This window comes from Danio rerio, chromosome 22 (assembly GCF_049306965.1).
Source record: "Danio rerio strain Tuebingen ecotype United States chromosome 22, GRCz12tu, whole genome shotgun sequence".
Lineage (NCBI taxonomy): Eukaryota > Metazoa > Chordata > Actinopteri > Cypriniformes > Danionidae > Danio > Danio rerio.
The window spans coordinates 10255768-10272937 of record NC_133197.1 but is presented as its reverse complement, the minus strand read 5'-3'; the positions used below and the strand labels follow the sequence as shown (position 1 = coordinate 10272937).

The 17170-nt window shown below is 36.0% G+C and overlaps 1 protein-coding gene across 3 annotated transcripts in view; it reads right to left on the bottom strand.

The window, feature by feature from the left end:
• rad54l2 (RAD54 like 2) overlaps nt 1-16870 on the bottom strand; it is a 32011-nt gene extending 15141 nt beyond the window's left edge. The window contains exons 1-8 of one of the 3 annotated variants that reach the window (XM_682240.11): nt 16748-16870; nt 8704-8891; nt 8302-8560; nt 5677-5789; nt 5471-5584; nt 3496-3728; nt 1815-1997; nt 1603-1736 (exon numbers count right to left, since the gene is read on the bottom strand). In XM_682240.11, coding sequence (XP_687332.3) covers nt 1603-1736; nt 1815-1997; nt 3496-3728; nt 5471-5584; nt 5677-5789; nt 8302-8560; nt 8704-8839 — 1172 coding nt within the window. In that variant the 5' untranslated portion in view covers nt 8840-8891; nt 16748-16870. Of the gene's footprint in view, nt 1-1602; nt 1737-1814; nt 1998-3495; nt 3729-5470; nt 5585-5676; nt 5790-8301; nt 8561-8703; nt 8892-12698; nt 12879-16492; nt 16655-16747 lie in introns of those variants that run through there. The other 2 variants (XM_005174006.6, XM_005174005.6) reach the window with 2 other exon arrangements.
• Between the last annotated feature and the right edge of the window lie 300 nt (nt 16871-17170).

Genomic DNA, 17170 nt, shown 5'->3' with positions numbered 1-17170 from the left:
TATTTTTTTACCTATTTATTTGTTTTTTTACATTAATTTGTTACTTTCCACTCCCAAGACTGTACACTCTCTGTAATACCGTTATACATTTTGATATTAATGTTTTGTGAATATGAGCATACAAAAAAAAAAAAAAAAAAACAAGACTGAAACTGACAGTGCTCCTATACACTAGATAGCATTGCTAGTCTCTTAAATCTAATTCAACCAAAAAGAAAAAAGCTAACTTTTAGACTTTAAAACGCTATCAAATACTGAAAAAAATTATTTGGCAGATATTCTGATTTTTATTGACTGTCACCCTTTCATTTCTGTTAATATTTAATTTCAGCTCTCAGGCTATTGTTTTATATTTGGCACATTTTAGCCGATAGCATTTTTTTTTTTTAAATATTATGCAGTGCTTAATGCGAATGTGAATTTTTTAGCATTAAAATCTAATTAATATAAAAGGAACTAACTACTGTAAACAAATAAATTAACAAATAATAATAAATTTTTTTTTGCATTGTGATATTATTAATTGTCACCATTAATCACATTTTTTAATACAAATTCTTAATATTTTAATGTATTTGTAACGCTCAAGTGTTTTTAAAATTGTTTTAATTCAGATTTCAGTGATTCTCATTAATTATTTTTTTAAATGAACAAAATTTAAAGCATTACATTAAACTATAAATACATAAATCATTATGATTATTGTTACGACTAAAGTTTATTTATTTATTTATTGTTGCGAATTGCATGTCTTTTTTCTTTGTCCCGCCTTCTTGTTGTTTTTCTCTTATTCCATAGGCTCCCATACCAGCGTGATCTTGAGTTCTGATTGGCTGCTGGTCTAGGAGGCATTTATAAAAAGGGTTCGGGACAGTCATTTCTGCTGCGTTCGGTGCCTGGAGTAGAGTTCCTGGATTTTGACTATGTTTATGTTTAGGGAGTGAGGTAAGCTTTTTGTATTTTTCTTTAAATAGTAATAGTTAGTTTAGTGCATTTACTTTATAGATTCTTTTGTTTGTTATTTTGGCCTGTGGTCACCCTGAAGAGAAGCTCATTTATATTAACCACATTTTTCCATGATAAATCTATTTATATATATATACTCTCAACTGAGTGTCTGAGTTTGGTTGTCGATAGAAGGGAGTCTTTTTGGATTAAGTTTTTGTTTTGTTTGGGAAATCCACCACCCCAACACATTTGTTTTTCTTCATTTGTTATGCCCATGTTGTTTCCCCTAGACTTGGGGCGTAATAATTGGGGGCTCGTCCGGGTTGTCGTCAAGATTTATTAATCTTGATCAATATATTAAATGCACAACATATACTACATATTAAAATCCCATAAATGCTTCATAAAATACATCATAATTAATGTGAATGTTGATATTTTTAAAACTAAATTTATAATAGAATAGAATAATAAAAACTATTAATGGAAATAATATTAATATATTTGCTCATTCAAATGACACCACAACATTATAATCAAGCAAAATATAAATCATTTCCCCCTTTAATTTGGTGGTGCGACAAGACCTACACAAGCTCTTAACCACTGGCACGATATCAGAGTTTGAAATGCACAAAAACAGGAGCTTCATACTTGTGCTCGTCGTTGAGGATGTGGACCTTGAAGGTTCGAGGTAAGACCTGCTGTGGGTCCGTGTCAGGGGGCAGAGCCTCAGCAGCAGGCAGCCAGAGGTTAAACTCGGCCAGCCAGTTCTGTAGTGTGTTCACCTGAGGAGAAACCACAGCAGACGTCAGCCATGACCCTCAGCTGAGAGCGAATGAAGTGTTCAGCGGTCAGAGACTCACAGGAACGATGGCCAGGACAGTTTTGGCTCCAGTGTGCCGCAGCAGGACGTCGATGAAGGAGATGACCTGCAGGGTTTTGCCCAGCCCCATACTGTGCGCCAGAATACAACCGAAGCCACTGCTTGTCTTATAGCGCTCCAGAGACTCCACCAGGTTATCATACAGGAAGCGGATCCCGCCAATCTGATGGAAAACGGGGAAAAAAAAAGGTTTAAATTTCCTCCAAATTCAATTTATATTACTGTATCTGTTAAATCTAATGTTAAATAACAAATGTTTGTAAATATTGAAATAAACAATGTATAAATAATGTTCAAACTCACACGGGTAGCATTTAAGACTGAATGAAGCCCATAATCATTACCCGAGTTAAATACGGTCATGGTAGTTTAAGCTGTTGTTCAGCCATGACGTCGCAGAAATAGAAACAGTTTCTTAAATAGACATTTGGTTTGGATTTTACGGATGATTCAGACAAAAACTCATTTTAACATGCAAAAGATAGCTTTTAATACACGTCGCAGCGTTGAGTTGCATGCAGTTAAGACGCATTGTAACAACACATTATCAATGGCATTTTAAGAGCTCAGCTTAGCAAGTTTTTTCAGTTAATCTTCACGGAAGTTGAGCGCAAAAGTCCACACATTGAATGCAGCAAAGAGTGTCTGATGGGTTGAGCATTTCTCGACTTGCAAATGTCAAGCGACAAAACAACAATAATGGCTTAGTATTTATTTTCAAACATTAGTTTTATTTTAATCTGGACTGAACAAGACAGAGAAAAAAAAAAGTGTGCTCAGATTTTTTACATTTTATTTTAGGCTACTTGATACAAAAATGTTTTAATGGTTCACCTGATTTATAGTGAGAAAACGGAACAAAGTAAGATGAGTACATGCATGTGAATGTGATTTATTGCTCTAGATCTCAAAAATAATCTGAATTTAGAGAAAGATCTGTTGCAAAAATTGCTGTAAATTTTAAGAAAAGAAAGCATAGAAGTCATACAGTCATTTCGGGCAGCATGTTTTGTGTTCCACGGTCAAATATTTAAAGTCTACAAACAAACAGTGTTCATTCTTTCCAGTTTTGTGAAATGCAGAGTTAAGGCTGATTTACACTTCTGCGTCAAACACCGGCGTATGCTACGGCGCTGACGCATAGCCCTTCGCCGTGGCCGTCGGCGTCGCTGACGTGTACCTCTCAAAAAATGTAACTACGCGTCGCAACAACGCGTAGCGCAAGCTCTGTGATTGGTCGGCTTGGTATCGCTGACGAGTCGGGGCGGGACCGAGAGCCGCTCGAATGGCGCGAACCCAATGTAGCGATTGTTTACAAGTGTGGAGTCCCGTGAAGGAGCTCCGGAATGAAAGTTTTGTTTTGTGTTTACTTCATAGTTAAAGTTGTTGCACGTCCGCCGGTTCCTGCCTCAAAATGAGCGAGTTTGAATCACTTGTACATCCAGGAAGTGTTCAGGAAAAGCAAAACAGAAGCAAAGAAACTCGACACAGAGGAACATTTACACCTCACTGCCAACTAGCGTTTCGGAAGTGTTAATGCAGAGCAACAGAGACAGCGCGCAGAAGTATAAATGCACAGCTGTGCGCGTTGCCTGCGCCGTGAGTTATGCCGGTCACTTGATACAGAAGTATAAACCAGGCTTTAGTGTAAACAGCAGTACCTGGTGTGGTTTGACAGCGCGGGCGAGCTGCGGGGCGAGGAAAAGGTCCTCCTCTTCTGCAGGATGGTTGATGTTGATCAGAACTCTGCCCTGGCTGTCCGGCTGATTGAGGGAGTCGTTGATGTGGGAGCCGCTGCTCTCCTCTGTGCCCGGAGTGAGCGAGCGATCCTCTTCCTCCTCACTGCTGATCCGCAGAGCATCGCCTTCATCGCCTGAACTCAACTCGATCACATCTGAACAACACAAACGCAGCAGGAGCATTATAGATCTGTTCAATTCAACAAATTAAATTTTTATTTAAAGAATACAATCGACAAAATGTTTAATATACACACAATTACATAACAAAATGAGATTAAATACGAAATACAAAATAATGACAATGATAAGCAAAACAACATTTAATTGTGTGTATTTAACATGATTATATTACAAATAAAACCTTTTATTCACTGTTAATATGAACATAATCATTTATCAGTTTGTGACATATGTTCTTATGCTGAATATATGTGATTATCAAAAGTTATATTTTAATACATAAAGAGCATTACAGCTTTTAATTAAATTACAAAACAATTATTAATATTTACAAAAGCCTACCATTTAGAATTATTTACTGATTTTAGGTTTTGTGTGGTGTACATACTTTATATTATATGTAAATAATAATATTACTATGTATACATAAACATACATACATACAGTTGAAACCAGAAGTTTACATACACTCTTAAAAAAAAAGAAACATAACCATTTTTTAAAAACGTCTGATGGTAAATCACACTAAACTAAGATTAGGATTACCTAAATGATTTACATTTGCTAAATGCCAGAATAATAAGATAATTTTTATTAATTTCTAGACAGTAAAACATTTACATACATTTTCTTGGTATTTTTTTAGCTTTGCTTTAAAACTGTAAAACTTAGGTCAAATGTTTTAGATATCCTTTGACAAACTTCTCACAATTGTTTGAAGGAATTTTGTCCCATTCCTCCTGACGGAATTGGTGTAAGATTAGTTGGCTGTCTTGCTTTTTCTACTCTGCCCACAAATGTTCTATAGGATTGACATCAGGGCTTTGTGATGGCCACTCCAAAACATTCACTCTGTGTCCATAAAGCACATTTTAACTAATTGGGCAGTATGCTTAGGGTCATGGTCTGTTTGGAAGACCCATTTGTGGCCAAGTTTTAATTTCCTGGCTGATGTCTTGAGATGTTGCTTTAGTATTTCTACATAATGTTTTTCTTCATGATTCCATCTATGCTGTGAAGTGGACCAGTCCCTCCTGCAGAAAAACAGCTTCACAACATGATTCTGCCACCCTCATACTTCACAGATGGGATGGTATTCCTAGGCTTGTAAGCTTTCCCCTTTGTCCTCCAAATGTAACACTGGTCATGTCACCAAATTTGTTTTCCCAGTGTCATTTAGCTAATTGTAACCTGGCTTTATTTTTGTTGACTCTGGCATGTTCATTTTTTTTTATGTTTTCACACAAGGAAGCAGTATGTTTGAGTTTTTCCTTAAATACTATTCTACAGTTGTGCCTTCAATTAACTCAAATGTTGTCAATTAGCCAATCAGAGACTTCCAAACCCTTGACACCATCATCTGAGCTTTTTCAGTGGCAAAATAATCTTATTGTATGTAAAGTTGACTTTCAAGAAAAGTTCTAACAATTTCTCAAAATATATCTCCATCATTATTCTGCTATTAAGCACAACAGAAACAAATTTGATAATCCTAACTTACTTAAAAGAGAAAGAGTTTAGTCACATTAACATCTGGCTTTTTCTTTAAATGGTTATGTGCCTTTTAATTAAAAATAGATTATATAAATAAAATCATAAATCCTGATATATTATAATTTATAACCATCAATACTACAAATTACTCAAACAACACAACAATAATACATTTTTAACAAATATAATTAATAGTGCTTCTTCTTAATTTTGACTTTACCATCTCTGTGGTCAGGAAGCGGAGGAGGCGGGGCTTCTTTCTCCTCACCCTCGTCTCCACTGCTGTCCAGACAGATCACTTCCTGTTTGGATCCAGCTGCTGCAGTGGCTAAATCTGTGCAACAGACACACAACACAACCAATGAGCAAACCACATCAGTAATAATAAAAAAATACATTCCCACAGAGAGGAGGAGCGAGTCTGACCTGCGTGAAGAGAAAACTCTTTCCTCTGCTGTTCAAGACGCCGCCGTCTCTCCAGCTCCTCCTGCTGAGCAGCTTTGGTTCCCGCTTCCAGCTGGTTCTCCGTGAGGAGCTTCCTGCGAACCGAAGCAGAGAGATGCCATGAGCAGGAGGGTAAATCATTGTAATTAAGTGAAACGGTGATCAGTACGCACACAATGAGATTTCAGTGGGGGCGATTCTATTCAGAATATGACTGAAATACACTGCTGTGCAACACAAATCATGTCTGATTAGCCATTTAAAAAAAAGCTATTTAATATTTAAGGCAGTATTCAAAGGGAAAGTTCACCCAAAAGTGGAAATTTAGTCATTTACTCACCAGGTAACAAACCAGTTTTAATTTCTTTTCCATTGACTTTTTCTTCACATTTACATTTTTCAATACATTTTATTTCCTACTATGGAAGTAAATTGATGCCAGAAAACAGCATTTTTCTAAATATATTATTTTGTTTTAGACAGTAGGAGAAAACTCATATGGGTGGTACAGTACAGTATGGTTCGGTACGGGTCAGCTTTATCAGGCTTGTGTCTCCACTGCCAAAGGGGTACCAATAGTTCCCTTTTGGTAGGTATGCTGTACAACAAAGCTGCAGTCGACGTCATTGTCGCTCAAGAAAATGTCAAAGTAAAGCTCCACGGATATTTCAATGTGGGCAAATCTATACTGAATATGATCAAAATAGACTACTGTGCTATGCTAATCATGTCTAATTAGCGATATAAAAAGCTATTTAATAATTAACGATTATTTAAAGGGATATTTTACCTAAAAGTGAAACTAAAAGTGTAATATACTCGCTTCTTGCTTGTACCAAGCCTCATTTAGTTTCTTATCCATTGACTTTACATACTATGGAAGTCAAGCACATATTGAGCGGATGTTAATAGTTAAAAAAAGAAAAACATTAAATATACTTGGGCAGCCGTTAATATACTTGGGCAGCCTGCCTAAGTGAAGTCTTTGTGGGGGAAGCACTGCTCTACATCTGAATCACTGTTTACATGGTAGACCAGGGCTATTTAATTAGCGGCCCGCGGGTCAAACCCGGCCCCCGAGGCAATTTGTTCTGGCCCTCGAAACAGTGTGATCAAGACATCAAAAATAAATTTAGTTCAGTCGAAAAACGTGCGCTAATGTTATGAAGTGACGTGCGTCTGTTCAAAACAGCATGAGCTGCAGAGGCTGCGCAGAGCGTGAGTCACCATCAGATAGTGGCTGGGCACATTAGGATATGTTTGTAGAAAAGGCCTTTTCTATAATGCAATGATTTCGTTATTAGGGATGCAACAATTAGCCGATTTCACTATAAACTGCGATTTAATTCGCCACAGTTAATTAATCGCAAAGGCTTCTCTAAGCCGCATTTCTGTTACACGGAACGAAACGAAACTGCTGCAATTAAACTAAGTTATGCCAAGTCGCCAAGCCAACAGTGCGCTAGTTTAAAGTTCCAAGTATGCACACCGAGTCTAATACGCACGCACACCGGATTAACTACAGCAGCGGCTGTTCCCATATCACGTCTTTTCGTCTTGCAAGTTTGTTATTTCTAATGTAAGAATATATGACAATATGCACGCACAAACAGAGCGATCCCAGGCGCACGCAGTAGAAAACATCTTACAGTGAGAGATGTGTGTGCCTTTCAGTGCAATGTAAACGAAAGATATGTTAGACAAAATATTATTAAAATGATTATGTATGTATGAACACAGATAATAACAACAGTTAATCTAAATAGCTACTTACCTAATAAAAAGCTTAAATTTACATTAGACATGAGAACCGTGAAACCATGATTATTCTTCAGACTATACATCGTACAACCCAAATCTATAATCCATAATTGTAATGCAGTTTAAAACATAGCATCTGAATGTGTCTGAATGCAGAAGAAGCCTACTTCAGCAATGCAGTGCTTTTGTTGTGCTCTGAAAAAATTGAATGTTTAAAAAAAAAAAAAAAGTTGTTTGTACATTTTCGTACTGCATATTGTACAATGCAGTGATTTTATGCCGTTTCAAAATACAATATATTAACGTTTTAATGCAAAAAAAGCCAACTTGGGTGTCTTAAGGAGCAAAAATACAGCATAAATTATGTTGTGTTATCATTCATATTGTGTTATCAAGTCATATCTCTCCGGCCCTTGGTTTGGGATGCTTTTCATGAACCGGCCCCCATGACAAACTAATTGAATAGCCCGGTGGTAGACTCTCAATCAGAGTATTGTCTTAATCGTATTAAAATCGAACTATTGATGTCCATGGAAATGTACTCATTGATTGTGTTTCTATTTTACTTAAATATATTTGCATACATGACTTAAAAAATTTAATCTATCCTATTCAAATTGCTTTAAAAAAGTTGAAAAATAAAGTATTATGCCAGGCTACCATTTGGTTTTGTCACTTTGTAAAAAAGAAAAAAAAAGCATTACAAACACATTTTTAAATATTTCTGGACACTGTTTAATCCTGTATTAAGCATCATCCATTCGTCCAATAAAAATTCATAGAGAGATACAAAAGCAGATAACTAAACAGAAAATGAAAGTTAAGAGCTGTGAATGATCAGAATACCGGATGTTTCTCCTTAGGTGAGCTGGTTTGGAGGTTTTGGACGTCTTCTTTTTAGTGTTGCTGTTTGCAGATGCATTGCTGCGGGTGTCCGGGCTGGATGGTGGCTGAGATCCGGGTCGCGATGACGTCCGTGAGGTGGACGAGGGCCGGGATGCGGGCCGTGACAAGCGTTCGGGGCTGGAGTCTCCAGACATTGGTGAGGTAGGTGCCGGACTGCTGGGATCTCTCCGATCCTCCATCTCCAGGCTCTCAAGCTGGTCTGTTCAGAGAAAACACCAACGCATCAATAATTCATAATACAGTCAGAAAGACGAGCGCTAGCATTTGCCATGATGCCAGACGGAAACCTAATGCGCTTGACCTCGTGTAAACGTCTTAATCAAACTCAAAACTGCTGCTCACCGCCTGCGTCTTCCTCATCATCGCCATCGTTCTCTCCATCCTCTTCCTCCTCCTCGTCCATCTCCTCCTCCTCCTCCTCCTCTTCACTGTTAAGGCTGGGCTCCAGGTCGCTTCCTGAGATCGCCTCTTCAGACATGGCGTCCCCTGGGTCTCCAAGAGCATTACTTACACATCTCCATTCAGACCTCCTGAGGAATAGAATAAGAAAATAACATGTTTATTCGGCAAACATGCTTTAAAATGATCAGAAGTTGTGGTAAAAACATTAATAATATGTGCCACAACAAAACTAGTCTGATATTGCACTGGTATATTTGTAGGAATAGCCCCCAAAAAATAGCATAAGTCAAAATTATGGAATTTCTTTTATGCCAAAAATCATTAGAACATTATGTAATGATTATGTTCCATGAAGACATTCAGTAAATTTACTACTGTAAATATAGTTGTATAAGTGATATGCATTGTTAAGAACTTAATTTCGACAACTTTTTCTTCAATGTTTAGTTTTTTTAACCCTCAGATTTCAGATTTTCCAATAGTTGTATCATGGCCAAATACAAAAGTCTACATAACAATCCATACATCAATGGAAAGCTTACATAACCAGCTTTCAGATGCAGTCAAGAAAAGTCAAGCCTTTTGACTGGTTGTGGTCCAGTGTCACATATCTCCATTCATCAAAGTAACTTGAAAACAAATGGATCAGCTTCATCCAAAAAATAAGCAGCACAACCATTTTCAACACTGATAATAATAATAAGAAATGTTTCTTAAGCAGCGAATCAAGAGTTACATCAAAATAATTCTCTAAGCACCAAGATGATGTGTATATATGCATTTTGGCCCCCTTGAATCTTGAATTTGGGAGATATGTTTGTTCAATTGATTGTCACTTTTGCCTCAGATGCTTAGTAATTTCTGACCCTGGTCTGCGTGCTTTTTTAAACTACTTTTTAGAGCTGCACAATAAACCCTTTCAGCATCAATATCACAATGTATGCATCTGCAATACTCACATTGCATGATATGCAATAATTATAGTTGACCAGGAGCTACATAATTGTATTTAATTAATGTATTCATACAATTTATGCAAAAGAGAAAAAAGATTTTCTGACTTAAGATTTTTGTCTTGTTTCTAGTTCAAATATCTACATTTCAATGCAATTCCAATATTACTTTACACACCCTAACTGGCAGATCAATTTGCTTGTTTTAAGGAAAAACTCTTTTAATTTTGTCTTATTTCTTCTGAAGTTGAAATCAAAACGATAATTTTACTTGATATATAAGAATTTTTAGATATTTGGACTTGGGTTGCACGATTTACCGGTACTTCGGTAGCACTATGATACTATGGCTATAAAATACTGAAGACGCCACTGTAGTCTGAAAATGGTAGTATCGTCATTAACAGTTCTACAATAGGTAATGTTGCATGTGGAGAAATCACTAAAATCACACATTTTAACTGTCTGCATATGGGTCTTAGCTTGCTGCAGGTATGATAGATCCTATGTCGTGATCAAAGATTTATTTATTTATTTTATCATTATTATAGCAATAACAACAAAACCCACAATATTGTTCATATCGCTGTCAATTTTACATTTTTTTTTTTTGAGGAGTATGCGGTTGTATTTTGCACCGTCATTTTGTTTGCACTGTCTGTATTTTGCACTGTCGTTGTATTTGCACTGTCTGTATTTTGTACTGGCTGGAGCCACGTGCTGCACACGTGCTGCTGATGATGTGACAATAAAAGTGATTTGATTTGATTTGTATATACAAATAAAAGTGTACAAATGATATGTTTTCAATAATAAGAGAATTCTGAATTGAATTTAAGTATTATGACATATCGAATATAGTATTTCTGATTATTTGCTTTATTTCATAGATTTGAGTTATGAATTAATACTGTATCACAATACGACTTGGTATTGCGATACTTTAGCTGGTATAGTATCGTGGCCTGAATTAACGGTATCATGACAACCCTAATTTGGACTAGAAACAAGACAAAAGTAAGAAAAGCATTTTTTTTTTGCATTGTGATTAAGTAATTTGTGCACCAGACTCCCAGAAAACCATGCAATAGTGTTATTCAAGCCATCTTGTGGAACTGGAAAAAATTCTGGAACAGATTTTCAACATTGTGCAGGCCTACTACTTTTAGGTAGCACCTAACCCTAAACACTAAATGACTGCAACAGTATTTACAACCACAAAACATTCTGCATACTTGGTATGCCACAAACCAGTTCCAAATGTCTGCAATTATTTGCCAATTACTTAAAAGTCTCATATTAAACTTTTCATGCAACAACTTGTCAACAACTGTCCACTTTTTCACAAATGTTATGAGTGCTAAAAATATCTTTGTACTATTACAGTATAGGTGATATCATTATTCCCTTCATATTTGCACCTGTCTACACATGTCTACATCCCCTATTACAGAGAAAATCTGGAAAATACCCAAGTAATATGTTCCAGCTTTTGTGCACACAAAAATCATTCCAGGACTGATCTCAGCAATGTTACCAGAGAAGCATCGAAATGTAATCCAAAATGTTCAATCAGAAATTTTCTTCATGCACTTGGCCAAAATCCAAAACTGCTTTGTAATATTTTTAAATGCAACTCAGTAGCTTAAATTGTACAATGATTTTGAAAAACACAAGCCAATAAAAACACTTTGTTGACAGTGAATGAGTCAAGGTGCCATGTTATCAATGTTGCCCTGACAGCATAGTATCGCTATTGCTAGCAGCAGGAACAAGTATACTACATAGAAATGTTCTGTTGGTGGGTTATAGACCCTTTTCTCATTTATGAGTTTCTCAGTAGCAGAAGGCGTGACAGGTAAACTTAAGAGCGCAGTGTATCGGAGAGTACAACAAATAATTTATTTATAATCGTATCTGCTCAAATAATAAAAGAAAAACTCCATGATGGTATGATGACTTTCAGAAACAGGAAAAAAATTGTGCGAGACTGATGATGGCAGCCAGAGGAGAGAATTATAAAAAATGTACTCTCAGCCCCATAGACGTTGCGTTAGTAACACCTCACATAAGCGGTAATTAATTTTTTTGTAATTTGACGCATTTATGATATAATATATTCATAAATGAATATAAATGTTGAGAGATTTTTGTAAAAACTAAATATTAAAAACTGACTGTTAAATTCATCCTAACCCTTTGCGAAAAGGGTCCATTAGAGCAGAATTAGCTTTTTCCTGACAAGATGTGCATGAGAATCGTAGTGTTTGCTGAATCGCAATTTAATTTCAAATAATCGGCCAGTCTAGCACAATAATAGCCTTTATTCAGTTTATTTTTTTATCTGTTATTCTGTTTCAGCCAAATAAATAAAAATAATACATTTATGGCCAATTATAAATGCCATTTGCATCTGAATAAAATTTGCTTAATCTCTAAACGCAATTTTCGGAAATCCACGTGCAGTTTGAAATGGTCTTTCTGGCTTTCAATAGAGATGTTGTTGTTGTTTTGTCTACTTGTTCTTTGCATACTGTTAAACAAATAACAACTTGAATCAGCACTGACATCTTGTGGACAAACTAAGTAGTGCAGAATAATGTAAAATGTAAGCTGCTCATACATGTTACATATGAAAAACTCGAGCTGTGCAAGTTTAACAGTAAATATAAATAACAGTGAGAATAATTACAGGTTACTGATTTAAAATAGAGCAGATGACGTCTTTATAATAAACAAGTAATAACTCATGTGCCCCTTAAATACACAGCTTAGGCACTTAAATAGCACTGAAGTCTGAAATCTGATTCAGTCCTGTAAACCGCGGTTAATTCCCAACTCTAACTATAACCACATCATTGACAACAACATAATTTCTTAAAACGACACTTGACAGCCTTTGCTAAGTCTGGATTGTTTTAATTTTGTGCTGTCATGCTCTGTTTTTTAATTCGCAAAGTAAGCCAGTAGCCATTTACTTACATTTCATGAATCAGCAAAGACCACAAGTTTCAGCTAAAAATCTTCTTTATTCTCCTTGTGAAAAAAAAAGTCGCCTTCATCTTGGATGGCCTGAGGGCGAGTAATTAACCGCTAGTTTTCCTTTTTGGCTGAACCATCCCTTGAAGCATTAAAGCCAAACGCGACTCACACAAAAAATGTAATTTGGCAGTCGGAGTTTCGTGTTAAAAAGAAGAAAGAGAAAGATCTAGAAGGAAAAAAAAACAGAAGAGGGAGGACAGGGAGCGCGAGATTGAGGCCTGCTTACATAAGTGCGGGTTATATAAGAGAAGGCTGCTGTGTGAATGTAGGCCATGCTGGCCGTGACACACTGACACATTCACACAGTACAGCACAGCCTGTTCCACAACAACAGCCTGAGTCACACACTCATGCAGACGCACCTACAGACGGCACCTGCCGCTCCGCCTGCACACACAGGTTCATGCAGTCTGGACTGACAGAAACTTACAGCAAGATCGCCGGCTGTTGTTTTTAAAACTGAACAGGTTGTGTTTTCCTTGAGTGACGTATGAGAGGGTGAATATTACGAGTATCATCGCAGCTGCAGTTGCTCACAGAATGAAAGTAAATGAGGTTGGGTTATGATATAAATCCCCCCAAAGCAAAATTAAGACGCCAAATCAAGTTTTTAGCTTTTTAAAAATGTAATTGCATCTATAAATATGAACATGTACATTTTAGTAATACATTTAAACGCTTAATTTGTGATTTTATGAATGTGTTTGAGATTTAAATCAGTTTTTAATAACAATTTATATATATTTTGTAAATAAACGTTTCTTTACATATCAGAAATAACACTTTAGTTTTTTTGCACACACACACACACACACACACACTCGTTTGTTTTTGTGAAAAGTGGAGACATTATACAGGTTTCCATTCATTTTATACTGTCCAAACCATATATTGTATTGCCCTTCACCCCACCCCTAAACCCAACCATCACAGGAGACTGTGTGCAGCTTTACTCTCTGATAAAACTCTTTCTGTAGGATTTATAAGCATTTTGAGAAATGAAGACGTCACCAATGTCCTCATATTTCACCTCCTTTTTGTAATACCTGTGTCATACCCATGTCATTATACAGATTTGTGTCCTGATATGTCACAAAAACACGTACACACACACACACACACACAGCGGACTGAACCACCAACATATCCAGCATATGTTTTTATGCAGCAGTTTCCCTTCCAGCTGCACCCTATCACTGAGAAACACCCATACACTCTTGCATTCAAACACATACACTACAGGCAATTTTTGGCCATTTGAATTTTTTTTCTCAAGACTTCCGGTCTCATTCACTTCCATTCATTTCTAGACTTTAAAAACAGCTTGTTATGCTGCTTGATGTTGCAAACTGATATTTCCTTATTATATTTTTCTACTTGGACTGTGTAGTCATGCAAACAATTGTTTGTTGAGCAAGTAGTTTGACGGTTTTCTGCCGTTTAGTATTCCTAGTCATTTCGCCCATAGGCGACTGATTTGGAAGTTCTAAAGCAATCCCAGAAACGAGCGCACTTCCGCATTGCAGAATAAGGTCAGTAGCGCATGTTTTTGGACTGTAGGGAAAACCGGAGCATCCAGAGGAAACCCATGCCAACACAGGGAGAACAAGCAAACTCCACACAGAAATGCCAACTGACCCAGCCGGTGCTTGAACCAGTGGCGTTCTTGCTGAGGCGATCGAGCTACCCACTGCGCCACTGTGACACCTAAATAAAATTCTAATAATAAAAGATAGTTGTTGCTTTATTACACGTGTAAATTATTATGTATAACAGGCAACATTTAACAGCCGTTATATTTTTAAATAAGACATTTTTTTATGTATCATTGTAAATTTTGAACATCTTTATTTACAATAATTAATAATTATTATACTAATAAAATATCTTAATAACAATAATTTAAATAAACAATAATACAAATTTTAAATTGTCCTGCATTTATTGTTTATATAAAAATATTATATATTAGACTAATAAAAACCATTTCTTTATTATTTAAATTATTATATAAATATAATTGTGCAATATTTAGTATTAATAATTATTTAGATATATTCGTTAGATCTTATAAAAATGGCACTTTATAACACCTTCAATTTTTTGCCAATAAAAACAAATACTTCAAAAACTGACAAGTTCAGTTAATTTACACAGAAAAGAGCAGCTCTGACATTCTACAAAACATCTCAATTTTTATTTTACAAAGAAAGAAAGAAAGAAAGAAAGAAAGAAAGAAAGAAAGAAAGAAAGAAAGAAAGAAAGAAAGAAAAAAATAGTAAACAGTGACATCCTTAACTTTAAGTGAACTTGGGCTGGGCTGATAAACGATATTCGACTCGAAGAGTCAAAAACACAGCAGAAATGTGTGCACCAATAAGAATCTAAAAGAGTGTTGATATTAAAGATGTAGCAAATTGTTGGACGCCGAAAACTTAAATATGTTATGCCATTTAATGAACCCTCTAGATTTTGTGGCTTCAGTCATTGTTGGGGTACTCTTTTAAATATAGAAGCATTAACAACTGATATATACAGTTGAAGTCAGAATTATTAGTCCTCCTTTGAATTTATTTTTCTTTTTTAAATATCAGCCAGATGATGTTTAACAGAGCTAAGAAATTTTCACAGTATGTCCGATAACATTTTTCTTCTGGAGAAAGTCTTATTTGCTTTATTTTGACTAAAATAAAGGCAGTTTTAAAAAATTTTAATAAACATTTTATGGTTGAAATTATTTGCCCCTTTAAGCTATATATTTTTTCGACTATTTGCAAAACAAATCATAGTTACACATTGATTTGCCTAATTACCCTAACTTGCCTAGTTAACCCAGTTAAGCCTTTAAATGTCACTTTAAGCGGAATACTAGTGTCTAAAAAATATCTAGTCAAATATTATTTACTGTCATCATGGCAAAGACAAAATAAATAAGTTAAAATCAAATCACTTTTATTGTCACATCATCAGCAGCACATTAGTTATTAGAAATGAGTTATTTAAACTATTATGTTTACAAATGTGTTGAAATCTGCACTCCGTCAAACAGAAAATGGGGAAAAAAATAAACAGGGGGGGCCTAATCATTCTGACTTTAACTATATACACACACACACACACACACACATACATATATATATATAATCGTTTATTATACCACATCGCTTACCCCTACATCTGCTCCAAACAAGAATGTGCAGAAATTCAATAACTTTCAATCCAACCTAACAATAAAAGTATCTAAAAACTATGCAGTTCCTTTCTGCTGACAATTAATGAGCTATAGAGATTTATATCTCCATAAACATAACCTATAAATGAATGAATTAAATGTATGAAATCCATCACCATGACAACTTTTAGCATTACAAACCCACTGACCTCAATTCTATTCAAAGCAAACACAAAAACAGAATCCCACACATCAAACTCCATCACAAATTCTAAATATTTTCAGGTTTCTCAACTATTTTTCTGTGTGAAATGAATTTGAGCTCAGGTAGATTGTTCAGCTCTTCTGCACCTGCTCTTCTCCACAAATCCGCTGTTTACACAAATATCTACATCATATTTGATCACACCAACACTCCAATATCTCACATTTCCCTCACATGTAAAACAGAAGTCATTTTACAGCGCTTTTTCAGACTAAACAGAATGAGGCACATTTACATAACTGTACTATGTGACCAGCAGCAGCCGCTACCACATGAACAACCCGGCTAAAAACTCACCCAATATCCCGAAAATCAGCTGCATATCACCTCAGACCCAAACAGACAGACGTACTGCGTTATATTACACGCGTTTGGTGTTAAAACAGCTCCATTACGAGCCTATCGAGCGGCTAACTGTTAGCGCGTTAGCACGAGCCCGCGATGCTCTCTTTTGTTGACGTTAGCATCCGTGCTAACTGTGCTCAAATACAACCAACAAAGCACAATGTTAGCGATTAACCTCGCGTGTGTGGTGTCAAATCGGCGTCTTACCTTTTTTACCCCCTCCTTAGGATGCTCTGGCTGTGCTGCGACGCATTAAATTATTAAAATTAATTTTTGTTATACTCCCTGATTCTTTTATTTTATCTGTGTAACCGAGCTCAAACGGCCCCCGAGGCGCGCCGGCTGAGGCTGAAGGTTCCGGCTCCTCTTTCGGTCCGGGGGCCTGAATGTCATCCAGCGTTTCATAATCGCCGACTGTTGCATAAAAGTAAATACAACAAGGTGGCGTGTTGTGTAAATGACCAGAATAATCCAGCTCGATGACTTACTGAAGGAAGTTGAGCGATAGGGCTGTCACTTCAACTTGCTTTCGTCATGCTTAGTGGTATATAAATACAGTTTGATGGTCTATAAATAGATTATTATTTTTTAAATGTTGCATTTCATTATTGTATATACATATATGTGTTT